Raw genomic sequence first — 24,029 nt, forward strand, 5'->3', positions numbered from 1 at the left:
ACATTTTAACAAAAGAATAAGAGTGGCAAATGGCTTACTATCGAAACCAATAAATATCATTTAACTTAAAATGTGCTTATTATTTTTATTTATACAAATTTTTTATCCTAACTCCAAAACCGTTACCAAAAACTACTTTAAGCAACACCAAATTTTACCAATTTGTTGGCGGCGGATCCCAACTCTCCTTTTCTTAAGTGATATTCCGTTCCACTAACCCCCCCACCCCCGACTGACTTCTTCTCACCCCCGACTGACTTCTTCTCGCCCCCGATAGATAATACATATTGGAGAGTAAAATATCTTTCACTCAATTAGGGCATCTGATACAACAACCGTATGTAGAGTATTTGAATTAAAAACAGAATAAATTGCAACCAAGACAGTTTTTAATAAAGATACTCTAGGATAAGTTACATGAGTGATATGTAAGCAATCTCCTTTGAAGACAGATTGTATTTCCCTAGCATTCTACAAATATAGCAAAGTCTACTATTTGTTATATCACGACTGGGCCTATGTAATTGTTCCACTTCATGTCCCTACTAAGTGTTACATCCATGTATTTGTATACGTTTACTGATTCAGCCAGTGACTCACTGATATTATATTCATAAGATACTATGTTTTTTTTTTAGTTTTGTGAAGTGCACAATTCTGAACATCTGCAACAAGTTGTCAATCTCTGCACTACTTTGAAATCTTATCAAGGACTTACTGAATATTTTATACAAATGACTCGGGTGACTTTGCAAAGCCAATGAATGTGAAATAAATTTTATGCTAACAGAATGGTCTGCAGCAAAGCGTAATGTTTACATTCTTGACATATGTAACAACTTTGCCTTGTTTCACAGGGGTACATTCATGAGGCACAATACTGTTAGAACCGAAAAAAATCATCAACATTGTCTTCACCTTCGACCGACTTTGCCGTGCTTTTTTTGGTTGTGGTGAACCTGGAGTCTTCCACTGCGAAGGCTGCACTGTGGTTTCAGGATCATATCCATATGTTAACAAATTTGGGTCATTTTTAGTCCGATTAATCAGTTCTTGGTACACTTCAAGTTCGTATTGTCTCTGGTCACTTGACAGCACTTTTGGAATGAATTAAGAGCACACTCAACGCATGTTCAGATATTCAGTTAAAATTGACTGAACTGCATAGAAACTTAAATCAAGTTCATAAGCCACCTCCCTGATTGTAAGTATATGATCAGAGTGCACTAAGTCACGAACTTTCACAACACTTTTGAGGTGGAAGGATGGCTGGAGGTGGAAGGATGGCTGGACCTAGGTTCATCTTCAAACGATTCACGGTCATTTTTAAATCTGTTGAACCAGACAAAAACATTTGACTGGCTCATACAATTATATCCAAAAGCTGTTTTTAATACTTAGTAAGTCTCAGAAGCTGATTTTCCAGTTTTAAAACAAACTTTCACACAAACTTGTTGCTCCGTTTTTACATCCATTTTCACGCAGACAGAATCTGGCAACAGGCCCCAACAGACCCACACTCAACCAGGTGCCACTGAATAAAGAAAACACAGTTTCCTGTCAGAGGGCATTCAAGGACAAGGCAATGACTCACTCCACACCCTCCATGTACCGGCCCACCAATCCAGTAAGCAGTAGCGGATCCACACACGTAGAAATTTGAGAATTTGTTTGATATTCTGTTTAATTAACAATATGCAGTAATAAATATTGGCAGACTATTGCACAGAGTGGACACAGGAGTAGTTACTCCAGCATAAGATTCCATGTGACCGAGGTTATCTTTCAGATGTAAGCTACAGTCCTTGCCAGATAATTCTGCACATTTCAACCATGTAAACTAAGCTGGACACTGTCACCAACAAATGAGTATATCATTTAGTGTGTTCACTCAAAATCGTTCAGTGCTATTGCATGAAAGTTCTGTTAAGTCCGAAGCAATATGCATTATGAATAATTCAGAGTTCCTTACTGCTCCACACTGATTTTTTTTTTAAGTCTGAAACTTGAGCTTCTGCACTGAATTGTGCATAGTTCAGCCCTGCTTCTGCACCGAATTGTGCATAGTTTAACCCTACGGCATTCCAGCCGCCCAGAATCTTTCTTGGTAGGTTTCACTACACTTTCCAACTCATGTAACACACAAATTCCACTCAAGTAATTCCTGGTTCTCACATTGCCCTCACTTCACATGCTTGGTCCCTATATACCCGAGCTACCACTCTACCTCCAAATAATATACTTTTACTTCCTAAATACAGAAAAAGGCATATAAGAACTATGTCTTATAACCTAAATTGAAAGTAATGGCACCACAGTCTTCTGCTTTCAAAGTTGCATCCTCAAATCACAACAGCAGTATTTGAATTTATTGTTTGACTGCAACATCATTTATCAAATTTCTTTGTCATAAGTTACTACACTTTCATTAATTTAAAAGATTCTAAAATGGTGCATGAGCCTATTCTTTTCCAAAGAATTTTACCTGTTCTTTCTTCTGATGATGACCATTTGAACCTAGCTTCAATAATTTGTACTGAATATTCAAATTAACTATACCTGAGACTTAAAAACTAATTAATTCTAAGGAATAGACTTCACCCAATTTTTGATAGATTCACAATGTTTAATATCACTACGCTCTTATCTTTGGTGTTCCATAATTTCTTGTTGTGACTTGTTTTTAATTTATTCAGAAATCAATATTTAACTATAATTAGTGTTTTGACAAACAATTTTGTACAATGCCACATCGAAAAGCAATGGCTCCGATTTCTTTATGTGAAAACTCTTTCAAAGCTTTTTAAATAATACAAACATTCTTAACATTCTACATCTTTATTCTTCATGACTACATATTTGCAGCCCTTTCCCAATAGAAGCCTCCAAATTGTAACATGGAACATGGGTGTGCAATGTAACTATGTCGGTATGTGAGAAACAGCATGATGTAATTGAGTTTTGAATTTGATGGGTTCTTCTGCAAATGGAGCATCCTCTCGTTCAGCATGACAGAGCCAGACCATACACAATTGCTGTGACATTTGCAATAATCCAATGCCTTGTGTTCACATCACATATTCTACAGTGGTGATATCAACAAACTGATCTCTTGTTTGGAGAAATAAATATGTGTACATGAAGAATAAAGATGTAGAATGTTAGTCGTGCTTTTTCATTTGAAAAAGCTCTTAAGAGTTTGCACATTAAAAATTTGGAAGCATTATTTTTCAGCATTTCATCATATATTGATCAAAATTTTCACGTATCATTCACTGTCACACGAAGTGCTTAATCGAATGACGCCTTAATTACAGCTGCAACATTTTTTCTATGAAAATTATCAATTTCCAAAGTAAATGTTAAAATTTTCTCTTTACTTTTGTTGTGACTCAGTCATTTAGCATCCAATGGAAAGTGTTCCTGTTTTAAACATTCTGTACATTTTTTTATAATTCAGACAGTGTATTCAGCTGTTCAGTGCTACCTATAGTGGTGATGGTATCATAACATTATATTGATAAGATATTGAAATGGCAGCATTCTCTGGCAGCACCCAGTGCATAGTCATCAGGTACAGTTTTGGACAGCAAACTTCTGGGAATTCCACCAGATAATCTGGCCTGCCACACATTTTATCAGTGCTGGCTTGCACACCCATGGTCCCAGGGCCAATGGCAGTGATATCTGCTGGCAGCTCACTGAGCTACTCAGCCAGGCCCACCTTTCACTCAGGCTAGTTGGAGTTGGTTGTTGGTGGGGACTCTGTTTTCTTTCCACTGGCTTATGCAGGCATATGACTAATATATATTCAAATGATTTATAGAGTTCAGTCATACATCTGTGATAATGCTTAAGTTTTTCATTTATGTGCAGGTCATCCACAGTATAAATGAATTATCAGCAGGTGATGCAGTGGGATTTAGTGTTCTTCAACATCAAGCAGAACGGCTTTTGTCTGTAATTAGCCACGAAGCAATTCAACAATGTGTGGATGACACAGAGCATTTGCAAACAAGTGGACTGTCTGACAGAATACTTCGTCTTGAATCACGTGCTCGACCAGTGCAAGGTGTAAGTCATTATAACAATATTATTTTAGAGGTTGGGAAACCACTGCCAAAATTTCACATCATGAGTAAGATCTCCTGCACCAGCTATTAAAATACTTTTATAGAAAAGTTATGACCAATTTCACATCAGAGGAGATGCACCTTAAGGTGAGAGGGTTTGTTTGTTTATTTTTTAAACCAGTCATGGCATGCCAAAGCAAATGCTATGAGCCAACTCCCATTGTTCATTGTCAAGTTGAAACCAATTACTTTGCTGTACCATAACAGTTAAAAAAGAAAAAAAAAACTGTAATCTGAAATGCACCTTAACTGATGTGAAACCAGTCATGAATGACTTTTGAATAAAAAAGTATTCTACTAGTCAGTGTGGAAGATTTTATTCACAATTGTAGCAATGCTTATAATGCATTTTATTTTCGATGTGTTGTGGTAATATAATGGCTGAAAGAAAGAAAAATGAAGCAATAGTTATCTACATAAACAACAGAAAACAATATTAGTCTTCTAGCAAATCTTGTGTTATACGTATTTTAAACTATGATACAGAACTGTATAAACCTCTGTTAGGCAGCAGTCATGAAAGTGGAATATCAGAATTTGTTCAAACTCTTGGATAGTGGAAATATAAATATATTATAGTCTCTTTAGAGAAAGATCTTGGTAAAGTAGGTCATGTAGTAATATGAAAGTAATTTTATAAATAATACTCATTTATTTTTATTTATTTGACATTATCTGTCTTCTCTCATTTAATTTAGCTGCTCTGTCCTCAGCAACCTGCTTCCTCAGTGTTGTGGAAGTATTATAGTTCCATTTACGATACCATCTTTATCCATCTGGTGAATGATTCCGGTAGTGGCATCAGAAGACTCTTCTAAGTGATGGGTAGTGGTGTTTCTTGCATGGGTTGTTTCAGCTCTGGGAATAAGTTGAAGCCTGCACTATCAGGTGCATGAGGAAACACTTCCCAACCATATTTGTGCAGCTATTCAGTTACGATTTTGATGTTACGTGTATGAACATTGCCACGGAAAATGAGCAACTGAGGTTTTCTGTCCAATTGTTGAATAAATTAATGCTAATACATCTGTCACATTTTGCCCACATGGAATTGTTTCGACAATGATGATTACATGAACGTCACACAGTAATTTGTTTGACCTTTGATTAAGCTTTGTAATATTTTTTGGTTCACTATGAACTCATCACAAGATTCGCCTAAAGCACTATGGATTTTGGCCCAATTTTTGACATATACATTTCAGTCTTCTTGTGAAATCTTTGATCCTCAACAGCCACAGCACCCAACATCAATCTGGGCATCATTTCTAACTTCCGTTATTACAAAATAAAATATGGTATCAGCAACAACAAAACACAAACTTCTTCTGCAAACTTTAATCACATGTTGATTTTACTGGTGCATTTCTCTCATTTGCCAACAAGTGACACAGCATGACCTGCATCTGAATACATTTGATAAGACCTAGTTGCACAAATAGTGGTCGATGGCCCACACTGCATCCAGAGCACTATCTTTTCAGTCCAAATGATTTTCAATATTTTCACAGTACAATTTTTGCTATAGAAGAGTCTTACAGGTAGAGTTAGAAATACCAACTCTGATATCCAGTGCAATTGTGGAGTCCGAGTGTGGGCTATGCTGAAGTATTAAGTGTGAGGATAACAACAAGTGATTTAAGTGCAGTAATACCTGCCCTTTTGGGTGATACTGGGTGTTGTGTTGAGGCTTGATTTCCTGGGCCAGATACACAGAAAAGTGCATGAGCCGGTGATATTCGTGCCGTGCAGACTGGAACTGCAGATGATGTTGTTGTGTTAGACACTACAGGGAATGCTCAAAAAGTTGTTGATATTTGTGTTGCTGATGATGTGGAACAAATGGTACGGACATATATATTTCCTCATAAGCAGGGCAAACAGAGGAAAAGAAAGCGGAGACGAGTTTGTAGTGTGTGCCAAGTCGACACGGCTGAATCTGTTGAAGACTGTAGCGCAATCAAAAGTACTGGCTCACAGCCTTGCAGGGCATGCAGCTGACATGTGCAGCAAGCAGTTTAGAGCACAGCCACAATCTGATGTATGCAACAAGTATGAAATCGGTGAAGGGGACAATGTGAGCTTGAAAGTAAACATTCTGACTGAATGTCATGCCAAAGTTAACCTTTGGTGATAGAAAGCTGTTGTTGCCAGTGTAGATCTATCACGAGAAAAGTCTGTTGTACAGGAAAAGCCAGTTAAACCCTGTACAAATACAGTAAGGTGTAATTCACGTGGTACAGTGTCATCAGGCACCAAGAAGTCATCGTAAGTAGTGTAATCTTACCCTCCCACATATACTATAAAATTTTTCGTAGTGTCTTCATTTCTTTCAAATGCTTCAAGAGGTGTAAGATTTACAAAAGAAAAACTTTTTACTTATCTTCATTTTCTCTCCTTGCTGTTGGCTCCAAGTCTTGCGTCTAAGGGTACATTCTTGCAGCTGAAATTTTGGCTTACTGGGTTCCAGATGACTAAGTAACTGATGAAGTGTTATCTGTTGCTATGGTTTTCTTTTATTTTATTCCATTCTTCTGTATCACACGGTCTTCACAATTTTCATTTTCATAAAATGATTAATTATACTGAAGTTGACAAGATTAGCAAAATACGTGCATTTCCATCAGAGGCATTTTGACGTTGACAAGATTAGCTAAATATGTGGGTTTCCATCAGAGGCATGCCCACTACTACTTACATTCTGCGATACTCACAATATTCCAAAGAGTTTACCTACTTTCTTGACAAAAGAAGAATCATCACCAAAATATAACATTATTTTATTAATGAATCCAGAAATAAATTATTGTTAGATTGTGCAATTAATAATAGGAATTTTAAGTATGCCAGACATTCGTAGTTTCAAACATTTCCAAAAGATGAATAATTTTAACTGCACTTACAGAGCGAAACAAATTAATTTCTTTTTATACAATTTAGTCTGAAATATAATATATTGCTCTCAAAATCATATGAAATTCTTTCAGTTAAACAGCTGAGATAATGTTCACCTATGCAAGAATATGTTTTCTTGGGAAGCATTAGGGGAACCTCTGTTGCAAGGACAAAGTTCTGAAAGTTATTCAAAAACAAAAGGTTAAAAAACCACCAGACAGAAAGATGAGATGCCAAGAATAAGAGTTTAACTGAGCCAGACCAAGTATTGTTTATGATGACGTTTGGTTTGTGGGGCACTCAACTGTGCAGTCATCAGTGCTCGTAAGTCCCAATTTTTAAACTTTCAAATTTTTACACAATCCAATTGAGCCACTGTCACATATGATGATGATGAAATGATGACGGCAGCACAAATACCCAGTCCCCAGGAAGTATTGTTCAAGCTGATATGTACTGTTAACTTAGTAGGAAAGAAAGTGTGTGTAATTTTTAGTTTATAAGTGTGGAATGGAGAGTTAGAAGTTGTTTGTGCATAAGCATGGCAGTGAAATATGTTGTGTATTATTTGAGTTAATGGACAGGGCAACAGATCCATGAGACACATTGTGAGATTAAACAATACAAGGAAAGATTCTAAGGTGATGACAGTTATAGGAAGTGTATGAAGAGTATTGTAGTGTAAATATCAGAGAAAAATGAATTTGTAGAGTGTCAGGAAGAATGGAAGCAGTTGTAAAATGTAGTGCAGTAAGTGTATTGTGTTTAGAATTGCCAGTCTAATATAATCAGAGTGGAGAACTAGCCCTGAGCAAGACCCACGGAGCTGGGTCTTCCCCATGGAGGGGAACAGTGTCATGTCACTACCCAGTTTTTAGAAACATTTTGTAAGGAAGCCACTGCTAAATGTTGCAATAAGCAACTGCGGGTTGGTATGCACAGTGTGACAACAAGTGGGTCAGAACAACAAATATGCTATAGGATTGTGAGACAGGCTAGCTGCTTCGGTATATCTGCACCACTCAGCAGTAATAGCTGGAGTGGGCGGATGTGACACCACACCAGAGCAAGACCCATGTTGTGAGCTATATGACCAGAAGCTTGTGAATAGTGCAACAAATGTCACTCAGAGCCATGTAAATAGCTGCAAATTTTGAGGCAGATTCATTTGGAGTCCAGTAGCGCCACCCCATCAGGATGCCAGATTCACACTAGATGACTGGGCACCACCAGTGGCAGCCATGGGTTTGAGTTTAGGTCAGGCCAGCTACTGCCTGCACTGTCTCCTTGTGGGACTCGATGCCACAGCATCACGACCTGCTGTCGGCAGACTCCTGCCAGGGGGCAACAGTTTGCTTAGTGCAGCTATTCCACAGAGGAACGCCAACACTGCTGAAGTGGGAGAATATCGCTGACATCAAGGCCGTGGGCTGACGTCAGCATCACAGGACGCCTATGTGTGAATCTCTTCCCCAGAGCAGAAGCCAGCCACCTGCGGATCGATGCTGGCCAGGGTCACCGGAGCATGGTGTGTCTGCCTCGTATTAATACAGACATGACATGTATATGAAGTTGAATAAATCATTTCTTCCAACCAGCTATGTGTCACTAGGCCTGCCAGCCCATCACTCCACCACTTACCCTGCCAAGGGCCACCTGCACTCTGCAGTTAGTACTTTCTTCTGCCAACCAGTTCATTTGTGTCTTGCAATCTGAGTTGCCTTAAGGCTACTGTTCCACCAGCCTTGAAATTAAATAAGACTACCTGCAAGTCTTGAGAGAGCACTGCTGACTGTTAGCACTTACGTCATACCCTAAAGATTTTTGTGGTGAATACTTAAACAGTTACAGCCCGACATTTGAGTATTCATAACTTTTGTGGAAAACTGCCTTTCTGCACATGACAGACCGTTTCACAGTCCTTGAATTTGTCTCGTGGATGTGAATTTGTTAATCTTGTAGGAGAATCAGTCACATGTTAATGTTCCCATGCACTCTGAACCATAGCAACCTTCTCAAAGTTTCAGTCCCACTTAACAACCTGCAAAATGCTCTTCAGAGCTGAAATATATGGCTTCCATACTTGGATTGATGATTTTACTGCAATGTACTGAGGAAAATTAAAATGTACTTTTTCCAGAAATTTAATCTTGTAGATAGGACAATAAATTTGCTGACAGTTCAAAACCTGCATAAAAGCCATGGGTTTTGTGGAAATCTATAGAATGAGACAAACTGTGTCCGATATGGGTTGCCTCCATTTATCTGACAGGCTGTAATTTATGTACTGTGTGAACAAGTCATATTAAATAAATTACAAAACTGTGTCCAGCCACATTAACTGGTTTACAATCTACGAGTCTGGCTGAGTACTATTTGGGCATTTTCAAGTGGTGACTGTCTTTTGGTTGCTGCTACCAACATTATATAGCTGCATGGCCTTCAAATGACATCACTGATGCTCACTCCAGCACCATATAAGGTGCATTGCACACCAGCTTCAACTTTCCGAAGGTTAGGTTCCAAGCACTGCTGCTGCCCTATTTATTGAGGGTGTCATCACAAATTTTAATCTTGATCACTTCTTTTATGATGCTATCCCAAAAAGTATTAGTCTGTGTAATAACAGGTGTCTTGTCGAATGCAATATCTCTTGTGCTCTTCAACAGCATGTGTAGTCAGTCCAACATAAAACTGTCCACACTCACATGGTATTTTATATACTCTTGGCATTCTGAGACCTATATCACCGTTCACAGGCCTCATGAGCTGTCAAATGTTTACTGCAGCCCTTACGACCGAATCAATTTTATGCCTCTCTAATAGAGTCTAATCTTTCTTGTTACTGAGCCACAGTATGGCAAAATTGCAAGATTCTTCGTGTCCTCCTTGGGGTCCTTCTGCTTATGTTTTTTCATAAATAAGTCCTGCGAAATCTAGTATTTGTTGTAGCCATTTTCCTTGAATACTTTCTCTAAGTGGATCAGTTCCTTCGGCAGGTTTTCAGAATATGAGACAGCCTCCACTCAAGGCACCAAAGTCCTCAGAACAGAATGTTTCTGCACCAGATAGTGATAGCAGATATCAGTCCCCATGGGTGGGTTTCCAGTAAACACTGTGGCTGAGACACCCATTTGCTTTATGGCAGATGAGGACAACAAGGAATGGCAAGGCACCATCTGTCTCTACCTCCATCATGAACTTAATGTTGTCAAGGATAACGTTGATGTAGTCCAAGAATTCTCCGAGCTTCTCACATCCATGACAACAGAAAACGAACATGTAATTGACAAAATGAAAAAAGCAGCTAGGCTTTGCGGGAGCTGTGACCAGGGCGATGTCAAATACGCCATAAACAGGTTGGTTATAACTGGAGCTAATGGGCTCCCCATTGTGACACCATCTTCTGGTTAAAATATTCCTCCTCATACAAAAGATATGACAACTTCAGAGTGTGCTTAAATAAATCCATAACAATGTCGTTAAATAACAGAGAGACAAAATATATAATCTTTGATGGGAATGAACACGAATAATGACACCACATCAAAGCTGACCATAAAACAACCTCCTCCAAGATGCAGGCTTTTAATTTGTCTGATGAAGTCGGTCGTATTCTTAATGGGGTGCACACAGTGACCAACGCGTAAGGAGGCTGTCCAGATGTTTTGCCAGTCTTTTAAGTCAGCAATCCAATGGTACTCATGATAGGATATGGGTGTGTGTTCTTCTTGTGAACCTTTGTAGCACAATACAAAGTAGGTGGTTGAAGTGCCTGTGGGAGGAAGTTTTTAATGACATTCTCTTCCATTGAAGACCTCTTAATAAGCACCAATGTCTTCCTCATTATTCTGGATGTTGGGTCCCTTGATAATTTTCGGTATTTCTCCTCCTTTAGCATCCACAAATCTTCGCATCATAGTCAGCTCATTCTATTATGATGGCTGCCAGTAGCAGAACATGCTCTAGAAAATAGGTATTGTCTTTCATTCAGTGAGACATCTGTTATTACATGGACTGGGTTAGTGTCATAAAAGAAGCATTGAGGTTAATATTTTTGACAACACCCTCAATGAAGACAGTGAACTGTAGCTAAGCACAGCTTGGGACCCAGCCATCGGAAGGTTGAAGCAGGCATGTTGGGCGTGCAATGAAAACAGTACCTTATATGACATGGGAGAGAGCACCAAAGACATCACAGAAGGCAGCATGACTATATAAGGACAGCAGCAACCAAAAGACAGTCACCACTTGACAATGGCCAAGGAGTGCTCAGCCAAAATCTTGTGGATTTTTAACAACTTCATGTTGCTAGAAGCTTGAGAGAATATTATCAGTACATTTCACCACAGAACCATGCAGTCATAAATTACAAAACTGATGTCTCACAATAAGATGAAAGAATATTAACCCCTATATATCATCTGGAACTGTTTGCAATAATAAATAATCAAGTAGCACTGTAATGAGGACAGATAAATAAATACATACATATAGTCCTTGAAACCTATAAAATACCAGTGGGAAATTTGATTGGAAATGTTATTTATTGTTAATAGGGATCGTAATTTCTTAATGGAGAGGAATGTCCACATGTTTAATAGTGTTGAAAATGACATCACTCTTTAGAGGATAATGTAATACATTTCTTCTGTACCATCCTCCCTAGATTCGTATCCATATAATAATAATAACAATAATAAACCCATAATAATAAACCCACAAAACCAGCATGGCAACACAGGCTACAGATCAGAATAGAAAAACTGAGAAAAGACATCGGACAGATAACACAATTTATAAGAAATGAAATATCAGACAAAAAACGAAAAAGGTTAGGTATAATCTCACAACAAGAAGCGATAGAGCAATTAGATGAAAAGAAGCAGAAATTACAAGCATTGGCCAAATGACTTAGAAGATACAAAAAAAGTGAAAATAGAAGGAAACAAAACCAAACATTCAACACAAACCAAAAGAAATTTTACCAGACAATAAATAACACACACATAAAAATAGACAATCCACCAAACATAACAGACATGGAACACTTCTGGAGCAATATATGGTCAAACCCGGTGCAGCATAACAGGCATGCACGGTGGATACAAGCAGAAACAGGCACATACAAGATGATACCACAAATGCCTGAAGTGATAATTTTGCAACATGAAGTCACCCAAGCAATTAATTCTACTCACAATTGGAAAGCCACTGGAAAAGATAAAATAGCAAATTTTTGGCTAAAGAAGTTCACCTCAACACATTCACATCTAACTAAATTATTTAACAGTTAACATTGCAGACCCATACACATTCCCTGATACACTTACACATGGAATAACTTATCTGAAACCTAAAGATCAAACAGACACAGCAAACCCAGCTAAATATCACCCCATAACATGCCTACCAACAATATACAAAATATTAACTTCAGTCATTACACAGAAATTAATGACACATACAACACAGAACAAAATTATAAATGAAGAACAAAAAGGCTGTTGCAAAAGAGCACGAGGATGTAAAGAGCAACTGATAATAGATGCAGAGGTGACATATCAAGCTAAAACTAAACAAAGGTAGCTACACTACGCATACATTGATTACCAAAAAGCTTTTGATAGTGTACCCCACTCATGGTTACTAAAAATATTGGAAATATACAAAGTAGATCCTAAATTGATACAGTTCCTAAACATAGTAATGAAAAATTGGAAAACCACACTTAATATCCAAACAAATTCAAATAATATCACATCACAGCCAATACAGATTAAGCGTGGAATATACCAAGGAGACTCATTAAGTTCTTTCTGGTTCTGCCTTGCTCTGAACCCACTATCCAACATGCTAAATAATACAAATTATGGCTACAATATTACTGGAACATACCAACACAAAATCACACATTTGCTATACATGGATGATCTAAAACTATTGGCAGCAACAAATCAACAACTCAACCAATTACTAAAGATAACAGAAGTATTCAGCAATGATATAAATATGGCTTTTGGAACAGACAAATGTAAGAAAAATAGCATAGTCAAGGGAAAACACACTAAACAAGAAGATTACATATTGGATAACCACAGCGACTGCATAGAAGCGATGGAAAAAACAGATGCCTATAAATATCTAGGATACAGACAAAAAATAGGAATAGATAATACAAATATTAAAGAAGAACTAAAAGAAAAATATAGACAAATCCTAACAAAAATACTGAAAACAGAATTGACAGCAAGAAACAAGACAAAAGCTATAAATACTTATGCTATACCAATATTGACCTACTCATTTGGAGTAGTGAAATGGAGTAACACAGACCTAGAAGCACTCAATACACTTACATGATCACAATGCCACAAATATAGGATACATAACATACATTCAGCAACAGAAAGATTCACATTAAGCAGAAAGGAAGGAGGAAGGGGATTTATCGACATAAAAAACCTACATTATGGACAGGTAGACAATTTAAGAAAATTCTTTATACAACGAGCAGAAACTAGCAAAATACACAACGCAATTACTCATATAAATACATCGGCTACACCATTGCAATTTCATAACCACTTCTACAACCCTTTACATCACATAACATCAACATATACGAAGAAAGTAAATTGGAAAAAGAAAACACTACATCGCAAGCACCCGTATCATCTAATACAGCCACACATCGATCAAGACGCATCCAACACATGACTAAGAAAAGGCAGTATATACAGTGAGACGGAAGGATTCATGATTGCAATATAGGATCAAACAATAAACACCAGATATTACAGCAAGCATATTATTAAAGATCCCAATACCACAACAGATAAATGCAGACTTTGCAAACAACAAATACAAACAGTAGATCACATCACAAGCGGATGTACAATACTAGCAAATACAGAATACCCCAGAAGACATGACAATGTAGCAAAAATAATACATCAACAACTTGCCATACAACATAAACTAATAAAACAGCATGTTCCCACATACAAGTATGCACCACAAAATGTACTGGAGAATGATGAATACAAATTATACTGGAACAGGACCATTATAACAGATAAAACAACACCACATAACAAACCTGACATCATACTCACCAATAAAAAGAAGAAATTAACACAACTAATCGAAATATCCATACCCAATACAACAAATATACAGAAGAAAATAGAAAAAATTGAAAAATACATCCAACTGGCTGAGGAAGTCAAGGACATGTGGCATCAGGATAAAGTTGACATTATACCAATTATACTATCAACCTGTAGTCATACCACACAATATCCACCAGTACATCAACACAATACAGCTACATCCAAACGTGTATATACAACTACAGAAATATGTTCAATTACCCGAAAGTTCCTAAATGCAATGTAACATATACCGTACAGTTAAAAGGAAGTCACACTTGATCAAGGTCTGTGTCACTTTTCATTTTTAACCAGACATAACGTCTGAGAAAGGAAATAATAATAATAATAATAATAATAATAATTCAACATTAAATTTTCTGCAATACCTTTTATAATAATAATACAAAAATCATAAGATTATTCTTTGGAATTAATCAAGTTACAATACTCAAGTTTAGAATACAAAAAACAGATTTTTATAGGTACATATGCAAATCCAATACAGTTTTGAGGTTTCAAAACATTTTACATTTATAACTATATAGTGACTATATCACAGCTTATGGTTGTTTTGCAAATACTGTAACTTAATTCTGTGAAACTGATGTCCTTGCGAAACTGAGTGCAGTTCCAATGTAATACTTGTGCTTGGGTTCTACACAAAAATTTTGTTACATGAAGACGAAAAATTCTTCAAGTGCATAAATTTTTGAGTCACAGCATATGTTGCTTAACTTAGTACTAGAGAGGACTTGATAGTTTGAGGCAGGACACTGGATAGTTTCAGACCGCCATGTTAGTCTGTTTCTTATACTACTGTCGTATGACTATTTAGACGACATTTTAATTTCATTTTAGCACTGCTCTGGCATAGATCACACGTGACTGAGATAATGTATATTTTGACTTGTGGCACATCCCTAATGGTTTCTCTACACAATGGAATCTATGGAGCATGAGTCTCCTATGAATCTATCACAAAATAATAGTTATGGATCCAGCACAAACTATTGTAAACTTTGGGGAATACTTGATAAATAAATCATTACCTTTGTGGCCAGTATATTTCTTGATTTCATGCTCTTCAGTTTTTTTCTTTGGAGGAATGTCAAAAGTATGGTTTATGTTTTTTGAACTGCCATAGCTGAACTGCAACCTAAAATCCATTATGCATTTCACAACATGAAACAGAAACCTGCCCAGCTTGACAAAACTGGATGGTCAATACCACAGTGGTATTAACCAAGTAATGAGGCTCAGGCCATAATGTTGGAACATTTGTAAATTTATTCAAATGTTCCTTTAATTAAATGTGTTGTGTGTCCAATTGTTATTGTTCATTTTCAGAAACTTATAGGTGTCTCATCAGCATAGCTGTTAAATAACAGGTTAAAAAAGTCATTTTAAGTAACAAAAAATGATACACTGCGAGTGTGTCTAATCATTTTGAAAACTTAGTCTGTGAAATCTTGAAGATCTCTTCAAAATTCAAATCCTGATTTCAGTGACCATACACTCCTTTAATGTGTAAAATAAACTAGTTTCTGTGGTTCAAATCTCACCATTAATCATGAAGTTTATTTTGTGTTTTCTCTGTTATAGTATGACAAAGTATACAAAATCAGTGCTCAGAGAATCTGTATTCTGTATATATACTAAAAGAACAATAATTCACTACGTAACAGGTTTCAGAGCCAGATGTTTATAATGATATACCGGTATTCTATAAAACCTTTCATATGGACATTGTTACAAAGACATCAAACATCTCAATTTTCCAATACAGGTAGATTCATCTGTGAATACTCGCGGGTCACGATGTGACATCGATGAGCGTTATCCCGATATGAGCAGCTCTCGGGAATCCCTTATGGATCTGGGTAATGTGGTGAGTCTGCCACCAGTGCCTGAAGACAGTCTTGGAAACTTCTGCAAACTTGCTGTCAGAACGTCTAGCCTGTCATCACTGAAAAACTTCCGCAAAGTAAAACTGTGTTTGCAGCGTGCATCCTCTGAGGAGGATGAGGACAGTGAAAGTGAAGAACACAGCTTTGCTTCATCGGTAAGGTTTTTAACATTTTCTGCAGTTACATCTGGCACCTAAATATTAAAAAACAATGCAGTTATAATCTCACTTGCTATATACACAAAGCAAAGTAGTACAATTGTTAAAAAATTGGGCTTCTGTTTTAGAAGTGAAGTTGAGATACCTGTACAACCATCTGCATAAAGGTTTCCTGCAGCCTTCCCAAATCATTTAAAATGAGTGCCTGGACAATTTCTTCAACAAGGCCGCAGGCGATTCCATCCCCTATCTCTGAGCCAGTGTTCCATCTCTAATAACCACATTGTCAAAGAGATATTACATTTTAACCTTCCTTAACTTTTTAAAATTGCCATTTTATAGCTTTGCAACTGTTTTCCTTGTATCAACAGTTGGCTTGGATACATTTTCATTCCTTATGGGGCACCTGTATCCAAGTACTATGGTTACTTCATATATATAATTTAAACAACTTTATTAACTGACACAGTATCTTAAATGAGGATAACATTTGAAGCACAGCAACTCAATAGCACGTAAAAGTGCGATCTCTTCAAATGATAACTGGACTGATGATAAGGAACAAAAGATTTTCATACATGTTCATAAATCACTTCAATTTTTTGCTCTGGACTAAAACATGATGTATATGGACAATATTCATAGTTCAGGAGCAATCCTTGAAACTGTAAAGGGGTTGGGTTGGGTTGTTTGGGGAAGGAGACCAGACAGCGAGGTCATTGGTCTTATTGGATTAGGGAAGGATGGGGAAGGAAGTTGGCCGTGCCCTTTCAAAGGAACCATCCTGGCATTTGCCTGGAGTGATTTAGGGAAATCACGGAAAACCTAAATCAGGATGGCGGGACGCGGGATTGAACCGTCGTCCTCCCGAATGCGAGTCAAGTGTCTAACCACTGCGCCACCTCGCTCGGTGAAACTGTAAAGGCAAGTGACATAACTATTCAGGGGCATCTGTATTTAAATGTGCTATCACCTATTGGTCTGAAAATAAGCCACATTTTTATTCAAATTTCACCCTAAAAAAATTAGGGTGTGTATTCTATCCACTACGTTGTCTTTTCACAAACCTTTGCTGTAAAATTATACTCTTTTACAACAATACAACTAGCATCAGTTGCAAAAACTGGTGACAAGGCATTTTATTACACAACAATCTTTTACCTGTATTTTATTGGCTAGATCTACCAATATTGTTTTGTTAGCTTACAATTCAGTTTCAGTTGTAAACTGGAAAGAAAGCCTGTTTTGTGCCAATACAAATGATCATTTTAATGAAAAAGCATCATCACGCCAAGGAATTCAGCACTCATTCAGGGGACAGACATGTGGCAAATATCTGAAACTTGAAGCTAAGGTTTTTTCCCCAAGTACAAAATAAGAGGAAATATGGGATGCTTATCTCACAAGAAATAATCCAACTGAAAGCCTTGGAAATCGCAAGAGCCATAAATGTTCCACAAGGAGGATTCTGTGAGAGTATAGGTTGGTGTCATCATTTTAGTGGAGAAATGGCCTTGGTCTCCGGTGAATTACTACACCAGCACAAAGAATGCAATCAGGTTTCCAGGGGAAACTAGTTAACTTCAAACTAGTACGGCATACAGTTGCAAAAGTGTCACTCATACTCTATTCATCAGATTGGCAAAGCTGACAGAACACCAGTAATTTTTTACATGCTGAGCAGTGTGACAGTAGGCATGAAAGAGGCAAAAAGTATCCCATTAAGAGGAACTGTGAATGAAAAAGAGAAAAATAACTGTGATGTCAGCTGTTACAGCCAACGGGAGAAAGTTACTCCATTATGTCATCCTGAAGAGAAAAAACTAGATGCAAGAAAACCTTCCTAAGGGCGTAGTGATTCACTGGCAAGAAAGGCTTGGATGAAAATGCAACTGATTGTTGACTGGCGGATGATTAAAATTCATCTGGATTTTGTACCATGTCATAGTATAAAATACTTCTATTTTAAAGTTAAAACCAACATTTCAACCATATTACAGTGCCCTTCCTCAGGGAAAGACGTACTTATGTCGACTGGCTGTCCACTGTATGAAATCACAGACCTGGGGCGCTGCTTGCTAAGATAGCCATATTAGTTTTGGATCCTTTTAAGGGACATCTAACTTCTGAAGTAAAAAGATAAACTTGCTGCATGAAAGACATACTTTGTCATAATACTCAGAGGAATTACTTCAAAACTATTGGTGTTAGATTTGGCTATAAACCATCCATTCAAGGATAACTCTGAAAAATGTATTCAGATTGGCCCCTGGAAGAATAATATACCCTTACACAGTTTCGTAAGACTAAGAAGCCATCAATCACGCCTAAATGTACAAGTAGATTCTTGCTTCGTGGGCCTTCATATGATCAGAGTCTAGCATACAGGGGTTCAAGAAATGCTGCATAGGAGGTAGCGAGGATGGGAAGAGACTGAATAAATGATGGGATTGAGAGTAATGAAGCAATTACAGTTTATGACAGTGGATATGATAAAGTACGGTACCAGTACGTTAGATGCCAATGAGTAGTATCAGATGTTAGAACAATTTTTTACAGGCTACCTATGTCTTACTTATACGTAAACGTAAATTTCTGGTAATTTTTCTCTCTTCAATAAGAGTTTAGCTTATTTTCACACTCAAATGTTTTTTTCTTCCTCAAAATTTAAAGGTATGGCTTATTGGGCCCATATGAAATATAATGTAACTTATAGCAGAGACTATCATCCAGAGGATTTTTTTCCCAACTGTTTCTCCGTCCCATTTGCCTTCATTCTTTCCTGTCTGGTGCCTTTCTCTCTTTTTCCATCCATAATTTCCTGTTTGATTTGTGAAAAATAGATACTTTGACTGCACACAACACACAGTGATACAATTCCTATGGTATTATATAGTAATGGTCCCATCCTAGTGATTGACACAGCAACTTACAGTCTGCCCAGATGCCACACATGTCGTGTGTCTTATTTACTACTTCTCAGAAATATTACATCTGCTCACTGCACTTCATGATTTAGTAGCCTTACCCCCCACCCCTTACACACACACACACACACACACACACACACACACACACACCCTCTCTCTCCCTCCCTCTCCCTCTTTATCACTTAGACTCTACCAACCTGCTGTCTTTTTATGCTCATTCACACTTGTTACCTAAGTCCCAATATTGATGGAAGTGTTATCTGACCATAAATTTTATTTTGTCATCAGTCATAACTACCATTATTCACTTTATTTTGCAGCTCCACTATACTTCCCACAAAATAAATTTTATTTTTTGCTCTCTCCTTATTACATTTGCTTCATTTATTTAGTTGTACATTTTCTTTTTACTCTAACCATCAACAATGTATCCTTGCTCTTTCCACCTACCAAAACACAGAAAAATTTGCCTACCACAAGCAAACACTCAATTCTACATACTCTTTGTACCTTGCTGGTTAGAACAAATGTTACACTGTAAAAGATCTTTGACAAAACTTCTATAAAAGCTAGGACCACGCTGACAAAGATCTCTTACACTGTAATACACACCTAATCCATCCATGGTAGGCAACCCTCACTCCCAACCCCTGCAATGGCCTGAAGTCAAAAATCACCTTTCTGGTGCAAATCTTCAATAACCTCCAATTTATTCATCAGACCAAAGCTAACTTTGAACCCTGACTATTTCAGTTAGTACCTATTTACAACTGTGATCCTCCCTGTTGCCAGCTAACTATAACCTTATTAACTTACAAAAATTTGCAATCAGTTTCAGTCCACCATCATAAATCTCATCTTGACCCAATTATTCACAGTGCACACCACAAATTTCACCTGCCATGATGAATTACATGATTGTGTGGTGGAGGACTTCTACCACACACAATTACAAGGCTTGCTGGGAGCCTCATTTATGAAGACCAACATAACCTACAGTTTCTTCTCAAATACCCTCTCGAGCATCTGCCTCTATCCCTTTACATGATTACATACTTCTCAAGATCCAGTCCAGCACCATATACATCAAAAATAACTATGTTCTCTCTCTTTGCACTGTAGATGCCAACTCCCTGACCAATGTCCCACTGACCTTAGTATCATCATTACCTGCCTCCTGTCTGAGATTCAGGATCAATTTCTACTTCTGAAGGTTCACCTGTTAGCAAATCAGCAGTACTGTGATGAGCACTAATGTCAACATTATATACCAAGTTGTTTGTGCAATATCTTGTGTAATCCTTTATAGCCACTCAGAATCTTAAACCCCACACCTAGTTCAGATTCAGTGTTGACATCCTAATGAACTGAATCAAGACTGAGGACAATCTATCTTCATTCTTCACTTGTTCTTTGGCTCAGTGAGCCATATTCCTGGATCTTGTTCTCCACCCCTATTCATGTCTAACCTACAAATCTCTAATAATAGGGTGTGATCATGTAGTATTTACATAATACGCATGTGTGTTCTTTGTCAGTCTATGTATATATTTCCTCTGCACTTCAAAATGACCTCCATCCATTTTAAAGCATTGTTCCCACTGTTGAAGAGCAGGGCTTGAAACACCCCCGATTAAATTCCTTTACTGGGTTTTGTGTAATTTATCGAAGCCACCAAACAGTTAATTATTATGATTATATGACCATGTGCTTAATGGATGAAAGGCTATCTGTTTTTCTGCTGTGGTTTCGGGGATATTTCAACCGAGTGCGGCTGTTTTGCAACTGAATAGTGTAATGATTGAAAGTTTGTCTATTATTAAGGACCACAAAGGTTGCGATGTACAAACTGATATATATATATTTCCTACTAACACACAAATGCTACCTTCGCCTTACACGTCTAATTACGGTTATCTCTTAATTGATTGCTGATTTTCAGTACTTCGTCACACGCAATGCTGATGGCTAACATTCACAATAATCCTCACTGCAATCCATGGTTGTTGCTGGCCGACGCGGTTGACACGAAACACGTAATTCGGCATTTCTCACTTTCTGTTTCATATCACTCGCGAATCGGTATTAGTGAGGGTCAACCCCACGACGATCAGGGGGACGTGCTCACTCGTCATACTCCGGTGAATTTTACCGTTAACAACTCACTCGACCACCATTCTTGCCCGTCTCTCCAACAACACCGCTCGCTCGACACTCTCTCCTACTACTCTGCACTCGACACACTGCCTACTGCAGCGCTTGACGATCGACTCCTGTCTGCTATCGACCTGGTTGTCGACCTAGCATCTATGTTCGTGGGATCATGGATCCCTTACAGGCTGAATACATTCTGAAGAATAACTTGTAAAATATCCCTTACCTTTGTTTTGTACACCCTTCACTTTATGAACCCCAAAGTGAAAAAATCGAAGGGTTTCATACCAGATGAACCTGATGGCCATAATCTCAGTGAATCTCTATCTGTTGCAATGTTCCCAATGCCATAAGTTTTTTTTTCTTTTTTTTTTCTTTTTTTTTCAAATCTGGATTTTCTCTGAGCTACAGATACTGGATATTATTTAGCTCACCTTTATTCTTGACCACAGACTAAAGCTAGGATTTCGTCTTCTGGTTCTGTAGTAAAAGTTGGCTGTCATGAAACTTACACAGTATGCAATTGCGTAAATAAATATGCTGCTTCTCAGATCTGTGTGCCATATATTCTCTAAGTACCACACAACTGACTCTTTATGATAAACAGTTCTTTCTACAGGATAATTACAAGGGCTTTATAACTCATTTATGAAAGTACACATCAACTTGACAGTTCGGAATATGACAACAGTGAATATATTTTACAATCTTTGTTTTTTTTCCAATTAATGTTAGCACATTCGACTGTGGATCTTGCTCCAGGGTTGATGCAATACTTCAGCCTGGGCCAACGACAATACATGGAGTGTGCACAAGTGGACCCACAGGTACTCACTCTTGCGAAGTTACAGCAGTCGCCATCCCCCCTTGAAGTCATGTGTCATACCACTATGTGTCTCTCCATACGAAAAATATGAAATAAAAAATGCACGCCAGTTGCACTCTTCTATAAATTACATCATTATATCGTTTTATTGCTTGTGAGCATATTTTTTCAGAAAGGTCGACAACAGGTTACACATTATTTCAGCAGAGTATTACGTATTTCCCATTCAGTACCAGTGTGAGATGACTCGCAGTTATGTTTGTTAACTTTATTGCTGATGTGGAATGTTACCTCATCAGTAAACAATAAGTGACTCATAGGTGTTCTGTTTCAGCAGCTGCCATTGACTCAGTGCCAAAAAGTCCCTAAAATATAGCTGCTTGATCTATAGACAATGCGGAAAATCTTGCACAGCCCTTCACAGACTGGAATTATTCTATCTGACCTTATTCACACACAGATTTCCAGTGTCCCCTTCTGCACATAGCACCTCCTCCCACAACTTCTAACTGACCACAAAAGTGGACTCCCTTCATCATTTAGTATGTATCAGGACTGATCAAACTGAATCAGGCAACTACTCCTCATCCCCACTCCCCCTAAACTGTCATTTTACAAAAAAAGTGTAGATTGAGCACTGCTACAGGTTTGCAATAAGATTTGAATGAAAAACAACGCAAACTAAAATTCCGTTAAGCACTGCTCAGTTATAAAATGAGTATATGCATACTTATTGGGAAGAAAGAAGCAAGGATGTGTCAGAAAGCCCAGATAATTGTAACAGATTTTATTTACACACAATATCATTCACTGCTTTATAAAAATTTCTTTGGCTAGCAAATGGTTCACAATGTAGTCACTTGTATAAAATGTTCACAAATGTGCTCTTCATTGACTTACACAACATTAAAATTTATGTATCAAAAATAAATTACATATCTGTAAAAGCACAAAACATAGGACCAGAAATTTATGTAATGTATAAACATAATGCAGTACACAACAAAACAAACTGACTTGTTGTACAAGTAGTAAATGGTAAAATTGGTTCTTATAAACAATAAATAATGGAAATTCAAAGGCCAATAGTCACCTTCCCAGTGTCATTTAAGCTTGCTTACAGCCCTAGACATATATTACGTCAGTCATCATCACAGATCTTTTACATACACAATTCTATTATTACATCATTTTGCAATCATATTTGGGATAAAAAATAACTAATACATTTTAAAAAGTAAAAAGAATATTGTTATTCTTATATGAAGCAACATAATCAATGGATGTACCTTAACTCCAAAACTGTTACTTTGTGCACAGCTGAATGAAATCTTAAAAATAATATGTTTAGGCGAGGGCCTCAAAAAATAATGTTTATATTACAACACTATCGTTTTGTTTTGCAGGATGAGCAAGGAAGCAGTGACAAGGAAATGAGGCCAGCTTTTCTGTCGCAAAAAAAGAACATCATGCTTGGTAACATTAAAGAAGAGGTTTGAAGACTTCTGGCACTTGACACCATTTCCTGGTTTATTTTGTCTGCAAAAACATTAATGGCCTTCTGGATTTTTTTGTGGGCAACAGCTCCTAGATATACTGGAAGAGAGGAGAATAATTGTTGCAAAAATACTTGTAACTTAAGAAGTCAAATTATAAGGAAACAATGTTCACAAAATATTCTCTGTTATATGACTCCTATATAAACTTTATTTTATATCTAAACACAGCAACAAAAATTGTGAAAAACAGGAGCAACCACCTAATATTGGGAAAAAGCAGAGATGTATATAGGAAATCATGAACAAGCCTCAAACTTCTCTTAGAGTGCTTTATATTGTAGTTCCAAGGAAAATGCACATTTTGTTTTAG

At 37.3% G+C, this 24,029-nt stretch overlaps 2 protein-coding genes across 4 annotated transcripts in view; one reads left to right on the forward strand and one right to left on the reverse strand.

The window, feature by feature from the left end:
- The first annotated feature begins 254 nt into the window (after nucleotides 1-254).
- On the forward strand, nucleotides 255-23,703 carry LOC126175829 (uncharacterized). Of its 2 annotated transcripts, XM_049922839.1 has the most exons (6): nucleotides 255-520; nucleotides 639-1,400; nucleotides 1,486-1,627; nucleotides 3,877-4,074; nucleotides 15,972-16,247; nucleotides 23,567-23,703. In XM_049922839.1, the coding sequence occupies exons 3-6, from the start codon at nucleotides 1,586-1,588 to the stop codon at nucleotides 23,657-23,659; spliced, it is 609 nt and encodes a 202-aa protein (XP_049778796.1). In that variant the 5' UTR covers nucleotides 255-520; nucleotides 639-1,400; nucleotides 1,486-1,585; the 3' UTR covers nucleotides 23,660-23,703. The 2 variants fall into 2 exon arrangements, with proteins under 2 accessions (XP_049778796.1, XP_049778789.1); XM_049922832.1 differs by having other exon boundaries at nucleotides 639-1,627.
- The window catches only part of LOC126175810 (sphingomyelin phosphodiesterase 4), a 181,159-nt gene continuing 173,289 nt past the window's right edge, over nucleotides 16,160-24,029 (reverse strand). The window contains exon 13 of one of the 2 annotated variants that reach the window (XM_049922811.1): nucleotides 16,160-16,285. The gene's annotated coding sequence lies outside the window, so the exon portion shown is untranslated. Of the gene's footprint in view, nucleotides 16,286-22,960; nucleotides 23,757-24,029 lie in introns of those variants that run through there. The other variant, XM_049922803.1, reaches the window with a different exon arrangement.

This window comes from Schistocerca cancellata, chromosome 1 (assembly GCF_023864275.1).
Source record: "Schistocerca cancellata isolate TAMUIC-IGC-003103 chromosome 1, iqSchCanc2.1, whole genome shotgun sequence".
In the NCBI taxonomy this organism is placed as follows: Eukaryota; Metazoa; Arthropoda; class Insecta; order Orthoptera; family Acrididae; genus Schistocerca; species Schistocerca cancellata.

What these genes read in the sequence shown, in the direction of transcription:
- LOC126175829 (XM_049922832.1), top strand. Translation starts at nt 1,586, where the DNA reads ATGACTCACTCCACACCCTCCATGTACCGGCCCACCAATCCA. An exon ending in GTGCTCGACCAGTGCAAGGT is followed by an intron (nt 4,075 to 15,971) that starts GTAAGTCATTAT and finishes TTTCCAATACAG; the next exon opens with GTAGATTCATCTGTGAATAC. An exon ending in AACACAGCTTTGCTTCATCG is followed by an intron (nt 16,248 to 23,566) that starts GTAAGGTTTTTA and finishes TTTGTTTTGCAG; the next exon opens with GATGAGCAAGGAAGCAGTGA.